Below are 10,000 nucleotides of genomic sequence, written 5' to 3' on the forward strand. Positions count from 1 at the left end.
TTATTGTGTAATAATAATGTTTTGAAAATCAGATCCGATTTATTTGTTTAATTTAAAAATTTTGAACTGGTTCCAAAATCGATCGGGCACAAGTCAAAAACTGTCTAAGAAAAGGTCGGAAAAGTGATCAACAATAAATCGATTGACAGCGGACATGGGTTTACTAGTTGGATTCCGTAAAAAAGTGAAATTTCTTTTTTGATAAATGATTCTATCTTTGCATTTAAGAGATGATAAATGAAGATTAGGCTTGAAGATGATAAAATAATAAAAGAAAAGTGGCTCTACCGAAAGCTTTACGTCCGTGTTTCATGAATGAGGACTCACAAAAGTATGGCTGGATTCACGAGACTTGCAATAGAGTAACAAGGATTAAAAATGCACATTTTGAATTAAATAATTAGCATGTTTGACTCAGCTAAAATTGTTCCATTAATGAATTTTGGGTTGGCAAAGGTATATTTTTCCCGACCAAAAAAAGTAGTCAACCTATGTTTTACCAACTTTGTGTTTAAACCTTCACCGACCCAAATTATGGAAAAAAAAATCTTTATTATTCCCAGCCAAATTCTTGTTGGCAAGTAAAAGCCTAAAAATTTCCCGACTAATTTGTATTGCGTAAAAACCTATATATTTCCCGACTAAAATGTATTATGGTCGGTTAAAACTTTTGTTGGTTGGCTTTTGGTGATCAACTCCCGACCGAGATTTTGTAGTCGGGAATTGAAAATACCGACTAATATTTGACATTTAGCGATCAGTCTTTGGGTCGGCAAAAATCATATTTCTTGTACTGTGAGTTGCTCATTATATCGTTAGAGATAAAAATGTAGTTGATATTATTTAAATTTTCAAATTATATTAGAATATTTATTCTTTTAAATTTTTTGTTGATGTCAAAAAATGACTAGCTTAATTTTATCAACTTTATTGGGGATTCGTGAGAGGTAATTTGAGCCGAGAAAGTAAAATTATGCTGAACTAGTGGAATTGAGCTGAAATTGTAATAAAAATAAAGTGTTTGTATTAAGTAGAGAAATTTGGGAGTATATACGATGTGCGTTTAGCTTGTTTTCTCAGGGGACCACTACAATCCTTTTTATAGACAAAGATGGGCAAATTGCATGGCTTTACATCAAATCAGCTACAATGTTGACCTTAATGTGTGTCACTGACCCAATTTTGATTATCTATTGAGGTTGGTCTCCATATGTCATGATGAATTTGAGGCGGAAAGTAACCATTGTGATGGCAAGTCACAATTTGGGTGCCTCTTTGATGAAAATCGAGGCTTTGGTTATTCATTCTGATTATTTGTGAAGCAAAATCATGTTGAGAATGCGACAAAATTCACTATCAATCCTTAATTAGAAATTGCTTGCATAGATTTTTCATGACCATTAGTTTGCACCTATACATTTACTAACTACTGTTTGTATTTATGAACCATTATATGACATCAAAATAAATTAGTTTATTTGGTGTCTATTCAATTAAAAATGCATTTAACTTACCCTTCTATTATTTCATGAATTCTGTGAATTAAATATGGATTACATATGTGATTTAATTTCTGTAAATAATATTCACATTTGTAGGATTCTGTTTTATTTTTCGGTTAATTTACAATGGTACATATTAATTCTTTCATTTTAAATTCCTTACGTGTTGGATTTAATTTACTTAAATGGCATTTTTTCACTTTTATCCACTAACAAGTGCATGTGGTTTGGTGTTTGTTCAATTCGTTTCTGATTTGGCATCCCCGCAATTGTTTTTTTATTTTTTATTTTAAAATGTCTCAGCCATAACTGAGTCATAAGGAAATTTTTTTTGATATTGCAATATTATTAAACGCATGCCAGCAATTTCCGTGAAAGAATGTGAACTTTCTTGCGAAGCAGTGTTTAAGGACTTTTCTTTGACTCGGATACTGATTTATAGTAGGTGGAGCTAAATCAGCCACCGAATTGGAATGGAACCAAAACTTCCCATTAGAGCATAGTCTCTATGTGGCAATTCAATCTTTGCTAAAATTGGTATAAAATTCATTAGATTATTTAAATGCCATAATCAGTCATGAATTTATTTGATATTCACTAATCGGTGCATGCAAGTCTCTATTCTATTTGAAAGTGCATATGTTGTCTTAAGGCAGTTTATATGATGGCGCCTCTTAATTTTCAAAATATATTATCAAAATCAATTGTGATAATAGAGTTGGGAGATTTTTCTTTTATTTTTTTTATTTTTTTTTGTTTAAAAAATTTTGATCTAATGATAGTTTACCACATCATGTATATATAGACAATTATGTATATATAGCACAATCACTGGTGTAGAGGGATTTATTTGACCTAGGCAGCATTACCGAATGGGACAACGTTCACTCTTGATGCCGTGACTGTCCTTTTAAAAGGTAGCTTGTGCAGGTCAGTATGTGAAATTGGCCCAATTCGCAACAAGTAGCTGGACCCTTTGAGACCCCGTTTTGGTCCAAAGCCAAAACTAAAATATTGGATCATGTGGAGATCTAGGGGAACATAAAAGGGTGCAGTTTGATCTTGATAAAAGACTAATTACTTAACATGGAATCACTATTTCATCCTGATTATGGAACCATGGCAGGAAATTGAACTAATTCAATTCTTTGTGAAAGTAGATTGCATTGTTGCTGACAAAGTAGGTTCATCCTTTGAATAAAATTTTCCATCCATAAAACTTTAGAATGGTAGCCATAGCATGAGGTTTCTGCATCCGGTTACAAAAGTTAACTGAGGAACACATAATACCCATGTATGTCGATAGATGTTGATGGCTATGCTGCCAATATCATGTGTTATATTTATATGAATTTAAGGCTATTGTGCCAATACCTAAAGTTGACATTCTAAAGTTTGTTATTGCAATACACAATGTTAAAGGGACAATTCTATATGTACATAATTTTTTTGCATAATCTTTTATCTACTACTCACAATAGGAGGTGGGGATTATATTTGGAAATTTTTATATTCAACCACGACCCACGTACATTGTGAGAGGGGGGACAACTTTCAATAAGTTAAATTCGGTACAAATAGAATTATTCATGTTAAACTGGTACTAAGTAGTTTTCATTCAAAGAGGGGCAATTTTTCTGTAATCAACTAACTTATGATTTTATTTCATTTTAATTATCCAACTTTGATTTGTTACAATTTAATCATCCTACTTACATTCATGGTTCATACGATAATTTTGTCCGTAATTATAACAAAAACCATCATTTCCCGCAATAACCAACAAAATGCACAACTCCGCACCTTCTCAGTTCTTAATCAGCAGCTAGTCGAGATTGCATAAAGTGAAATTTAAAGTTCTTAAATTCACTCATTTGAACTTTTTTTACGACCAAAAAGTTTCGATTTCCATATTCAAGTAGGATTAATCATTATCTTTGAGCACGATTAAGAAAAATATGAAGTTGAATTACAGGATGAAAATTAAAGTGAGGGACCAAGACGAACTTCCTCTAAATAAATCAAGGACTAATTCCATTATAAAATATAAATGTCCACTAGTTTATAAATTTTCATGATCCTTCTAAAATAACCATACATCCCTCGCATTAATCTCAGGAGCTCCATATTTCTCTCTCTAACTTCGCGTCCGCACTAATTTTTAGATATGCTTTACCTAGAGGTATTTTTTTACTTTATATTTTTGTTCATATATTTTGAATTTTTTTGCTGGTTATTGATGTATATATTATTATTATTTTATTATTATTATTATTATTATTATTATTACTATTATTATTATTATTATTTTTAGTTGGAAATGTTTGTATAGTGAAAGCAGCTTTTGATAATATGATTTAAATTTGTGGAACATGGATACGAGTAATTGAGTATTGCTACATTCTTTTCTTTTTTCATTTTTTTTTTTTAATGATTTGATCTCAAGATTTAACATTCATACCTTTCGATCCAGTGGAAAATTTCGATCATTTAATGTAATTGTCTACTGCTTGATTAAATACAGTATTTTTGAGAATGGAGAATTCGATTCTTATTATTATTATATGAATTAAAGTACTAAATTGAATGTTTAGGGAATGGGAAGTAAAGTAACTAGATAATATTTGAAAAAGGGGCTATTAGGGTCCTGATAACACAGAAAAAGTGATTTAGACATTGTAGATTGGACATTTAAAGTAAATTTTTAATGACAAAACAAAAGTTCATAATAACTTTATCGAGAGAGATGAAATAATTTGGCAAGCACCGATTGGAAGAAAAAGAAAAGTAAGTGCTCAATAATATTACAAACTATCCATCTCACATAAAGTAACCCAACTAATGCATGTATAAACGAGAAAAAAGAGAAAGGGCACAATAATAAGAAATCACAATTAAAAAAAAAAAGTAGAGGATGCATGCAATCTACTATACCAAGGTAGTTGGTGAGGAATCAGCCATTGTTCCATAGGTTTTCCAGGAAAAGTGGTACGATTTGGTTCCTTCCAAGAGTGTTAAAGACTTCCTAGCATTCCCTATATCACAATTGATTTAAAACCAAAGAAGATGGAACTATCCTTCGAATTTTCAGAACTAATTTAAAATAACAATCTAGTTGTAGTAGATCGAAAGAAAAAGACAGAGTTGTAGTGTACCAGCAAAACTCATGCTCTGTTTACTCTATTCGAATAACCAGTGTTGCTAGTGGAAGATGATAACTTTAAGCTCTTCATTTCCCATTTCTTGTTGTTCTTCCCGAATTTCCACAGCAGATTTTTCGATAGATTCTGCGCATCCATATACCTCAATCATCTGTAAGGTTAAAACATAACCTAAACTGGAAGGGATCTTATTCAAACAGTAGCAATTTCGCAACACTAATCGTTCTAGCTTGGGGTAATCATCACTTGTAGGATTCCAGTCTGCACAGGCATACTGGCTTTCAATTTTCACATTATTTAGCTCGAAGAATTTGAGTTTTTGGAATTCACCTTCTTCTGTGTCCCATTGCTTTTCCTTGAAGGAACCATCACTTAATTTGAGAACCTCTAAGTTCGGCAATCTCCCAATCATCCGAATTTTTTCCCACGACGAATCAAACTGCAATAGGGTCAATTTTTTGAGATTCAAGAGAAAATCGGGACCTGAATCTCTCATCAAACTGATGTTGAGAGATTCAAGTTGATTGGGGAATTGGAAAGGCCATTGAGACACGAGCTTGCATTTCAATTTGCGGAGATTGGGAGCACATCCCAAAACTTTTGCATCTATTTCATTATGAATAAGAAGTGTAGAAATAGATTGTAGGTTATTTATTTGGAAGCTTCCATCCGTAGTTGCTCTTAAATGAGAAGATTCACTGAAGCGTGCACCACCTCCAAAATGCAGACGTTTCAAATACTTCATGTTAAGAACAAAATCAGGTATTTCAACTTCATCTCTGTTCTCCACCTGAAGATATTCTAGTCTGTGGAGTTTTTCTATTAATGGCAGTTTAAGTTTTTCTTGAACTTTCAAGTACCTCAAGTGAACCAAGTTTTCAATTCCTTCATGTACATCTTTAAATGAATACCAGCTCAATGAATACCAATATGGTCCTGACAAATCCATGACCCTGCGGCCTAACTGAGAGTGAACATATGGATCAAATGGTCTTAGGAAACAAAGACGCTGCATATCCAAGATACTCTTATCTTTCTTGCACTTCGAATATCCGCTGAAGAACCAATGTGGCGACAACAAAATCACATCCAATCATCATCAGAAGCAAAAACATCGTTAGTGTGACCATCAAAGTTAGTTACATTATCAATAATCTAGATAGAAATAGAAGAAAGTGAACAAGGAAAGAACAGAGACAAAGAACTTACTTTTCGATCCCTCCCATAAAGTTTTCTTCTTTGGCTATCCTCAAGCATAAATCATGCAGTAGATCATGAATCGTGCAAGCTTTGACTCCACCATTTGATCTTTCTTCAGCAACTAGTACCAGACCCCTATTAATTAGATCCATTAGATAATCGAGTGCCACATCCTCTGAGCTCCTGTGGGTTTCTTTGTTTATAAACCCTTCGGCAACCCACAGAGATATCAACTTCTGTACTGGGATTTTTTCATCTTCTTCAAATACTCCAAAATATAGAAAACATGGTTTCAAATGAACTGATAAATGCTGGTAACTAAGTTTCAGTATATGGACGCAATTATTTGTGCTGTCAAATATGTGTGCATTTAAATGTCGCGCTATTTCTCCCCATGAGCTCTCTTTCTTCTGCATATTTGCAAGAATGGAAGATATCATAATGACTGACATCGGTAGACCGTGACATCTTGAGGCAATATGCTGACCAATCCCTTGCAATTCTGGAGGGCAAGGTTCTGTTTGGAACACTTTCCGCTGTAATAATTCCCAACATTCAGCACCTGATAGGAACGGAAGTTCATTAACAACATTATCGAAACCCAATTCTTTGTTCCGAGATGTGAATAAGATTCTACTTCCTGTTATATCATCTGGAAAATATCTTCGCAGATCATCCCACGTTCTAGTGTCCCATACATCATCCAGGACAATGAGGTATCTCATTCCTTTTAAACTTTTGTAAAGCATTTCAGCCAAATCTTCTTCCTCCATTTCCGTGATTGTTTCTCTATTATGGTTTCTTGTCGATGTCAAAATGTCAATCAATACATTTTTCTTCTTATATGTTTGAGAAAGCACACACCAAGCACATTTGTCGAAATAATAGACAATGGAAGGATCATTGAACAATTTCTTTGCTAAAGTAGTCTTACCAAGTCCAGGCATTCCAACAATGGAAATAATTTGTTGCTTTAGTGGTCCACTGGTGAGTTGATCAGCAATTTTGGTTTTCTCATCGTTGAAACCCACAAAATCGTCTTCCAAATTTTTAAGTTCTTTAGCTTGAGGCTGTATTTGCTCACATGGATATTCTCCTTCTGGTATTCCAGCGTCAATACTACCGCTCTTCTTTTCTTGTATTGCCTTCTTAAAAAGATGAATCTTCTCCAGGAGTTGAGAGAGCCTAAGGGTGAGATACCAGACAGGAGTAACCGAGTTGATAACATATGAAATTTCATATGCTAAGTCTCTGGTTTTCATCGCAAGTTCCTCAAGTTGTAAGTGCCGCGCCACATCTATATAATTGAGGGTGGATCTCAACAACGATATCTCCTCGGCGAGCATTATGATTTGATCCTTCACGGGGACGATCCTGTCAGCCTCATAATTGATCAGGTCCTCAAGATCATCGAGGAGAGAATCCACAGCGAAGAACGAAATCACCCTACTCTTTGTAGCGTCACAACCTGGTAAATTTGGGACAGTGATGCAGTGCTCCTCGATCCTTTTTTTCAAGAGCTCAAACTTTTTTAAGAAATCAGAAAGAGAAAGACTTAATCTTACAGTCTCCAGGACTCTATCATCCCTTGTTGAAAATAATGAATATAAGAAGTTTCCAACCTCATTGACTACAACTTCGATATCTGACAATATAATCTTGGTTACGTCCACCTCAGTGCGTAACGGTGCATCTCCAAGAAAGCTGATAAGAAATCCAAGTTCTGTCTGGAGGTTTTGGATTGAACCCTTGACTGGAACAATGAAATCTGGTTCAAGACGCATTATTTCTTCTAAAAGTTGGAGGATAAAGTCGATAAACACCATAACAAGTTCATTAGGATGGGGAGTAGGAGTAATCTTGGACATTCGCTGCTTTGGGATTGTGAAGACGACCCTCAGATCTTGCACAAGTGACATCAGCAACTCAAAGAATTTTCTGCGTCCTTTGGATTGTATAGACCCGCAATATTTTTGTAGTAAACGAATTTCATGGGCATAACTGAAGCACAGTTTTCCCGAATACTCAATGGCAATTGGAACAAGTCCTCTCTGTCCAACAAATGTTTCGAAATTTTCATCTCCTTCGAGTGAATTTTCGATGCGATTACTGAATTTTCTATCTCCAAGAATTTCTCTGAGAAATTTTGGACAGTGAAATTCTGGAGAGGGATCCATCTTTCTTCCTCACTTTCCACCTTTTCTTCAACTTTTCAGGTTTCTTTCAATTTCTTAGTATGAATCAGTGTCTCTTTACGGAAAATACGGGGGATGGACGAATTGCAGGGGAAGATGTATGTATGATTGCATTCTACTACAGAAAATATATTTAATAACAAAAGTCCAATCTTCATTACAAACTCTAAACTAAAATATTGAATTCACTGTTTCTCATAGGATTAATAATTATAGAATTTAAGTCGCCCGAGGCATAGCTCAGTGGTGCAAAGGATAGGAATGATATTATCTCACGCCTTACTGACAGCCGCAATGTGGGGGTTCGATTCCTGAGACATGGAATTGGACTCCTTGTAGGCGCAGTGTATAGGCAACTCTTGTTCCCTGGCCTGTTGGGACACATCCTGCGATTTACCTCCCTCACAAAGCTCTAGGGAAGGGACTGTGGGGGCTCTCAAGATTGGGTTCAACCTTTTTAATAATTATAGAATTTAAATATAGAATTGCCGACAACTAGAGACAGCGATGATTGAATTAAAGTGAAATTAAAGAAAAGCAGAGTTCAAATGAGGGAATCTTCCAATGTTCACATCATGCGGTATATGGGTGTAATAAGTGATTTCTATAAGCCATTTTTTTTTAAATAATAGAAATAAATCAATAAACTATATGGAGGAGGAAAAACAAACACAAAAATTTATGTGAACACATGGGTTTTCAACTTCCACATTCAATAATTAGGTTTAAACTTATTTATTCAAAAATCATGTCATAAGTCAATTTTTTTATATTAACAATAATATTATTAAACCTCTGTTTGCATCCCATTTTAGGCCTATTTTTAGACAATTTCCGATTGTTGCACGGTAATTTTTTGCATTCAATTTCTACTGTTTCTGGCAAAGAAATGACTGCAGCCTGTCAAAAAAATTCTTTTGACTTTTAGCTTTCCCTTTTGTTGCCCCTAACACTCCCAATTAGTAAATCAAGTCAAACAAGGAAATGACGGTAAAATTGGAAATTTGATTTTTATATACCAAGAAAATATCTACAGCGTGTGGACCCTCAAATGTTTAATTAATGGCTCCCTCTCTCTCTCTCTCTCTCTCTCTCTCTCTTACAGTAATCATTTTGTTGGGCAAACCTATACTTGTCCGTATTCTTCTAAAATGAAAGGTATCTAATACTAAATACTAAACACAAGACTCAAATATAATTAAAAAATTATTTTGATAGAATTTAGAGAGAGAATGAATTAAAAATCAATTATTTGAAATTAATTTGAAATGAAGAAAATGCAATTAACGTGTCAATTCGTATGGTCGAATCTTTCGAGGAGATCACTCAATTTTGAATAATTCCGAAGTGCCCGAAAATGGGTGATCGAATGGGTAACCGATCTTCACATGAAACGTGGACCTCGCGTGAATAAAATAATGCCCGATCCCTGAGATGTGAGTATTCGGTCATAACGCATGTCAATCATTATGTTTGTGTAGCATGGCCTCTCAATTTTCTATCTTCCAAAATTTCTCTGAGGATTTCTACAGGGGGGTCCATCTTTCTTCCTCACTTTCCAAATTTTCTTCAATTTTTGAGATTTAAAACTTTTGGCATTTTTATTATCAGGGATGACACCTAGAATAGAATCAGATATCGATCGCTTAATGATTTTCAAACAGAGTTTGTTAGCCCTTTTTCATTTTTCATGTTCGGCTACATATTCAACGGTATTTTTATCTGTGGGTCTCTCAAGATTTTTCTCCATTGCAAAATTCAAGCCCAAAAGACCAAGTGCTATTTCTACGTCTCGTTTCCATCTCACATAGTTATTCCCAGTCAATGTTTCAATAGTAGACAATTGATTCGAAAGAGATAAGACATTATAAACTGTGGAAACATAAAATATCACACTCAATATCATCCAAACATAATGCATGCAATCAAATGGATGATATAA

General features: G+C 34.3%; 1 protein-coding gene across 2 annotated transcripts; it reads right to left on the reverse strand.

Moving 5' to 3' along the window:
- Positions 1-4,272: 4,272 nt before the first annotated feature.
- LOC111407422 (putative late blight resistance protein homolog R1B-23) lies at positions 4,273-8,153 on the reverse strand. Of its 2 annotated transcripts, XM_023036883.1 has the most exons (4): positions 6,798-8,153; positions 5,873-6,425; positions 4,658-5,718; positions 4,273-4,537 (listed from the first exon to the last, which is right to left on the reverse strand). In XM_023036883.1, the coding sequence occupies exons 1-3, from the start codon at positions 8,038-8,040 to the stop codon at positions 4,704-4,706; spliced, it is 2,811 nt and encodes a 936-aa protein (XP_022892651.1). In that variant the 5' UTR covers positions 8,041-8,153; the 3' UTR covers positions 4,273-4,537; positions 4,658-4,703. The 2 variants fall into 2 exon arrangements, with proteins under 2 accessions (XP_022892651.1, XP_022892650.1); XM_023036882.1 differs by having other exon boundaries at positions 5,873-8,153.
- Positions 8,154-10,000: the final 1,847 nt, after the last annotated feature.

The sequence above is a fragment of the Olea europaea genome, chromosome 13 (assembly GCF_002742605.1).
Source record: "Olea europaea var. sylvestris chromosome 13, O_europaea_v1, whole genome shotgun sequence".
NCBI classification, from domain to species: domain Eukaryota; kingdom Viridiplantae; phylum Streptophyta; class Magnoliopsida; order Lamiales; family Oleaceae; genus Olea; species Olea europaea.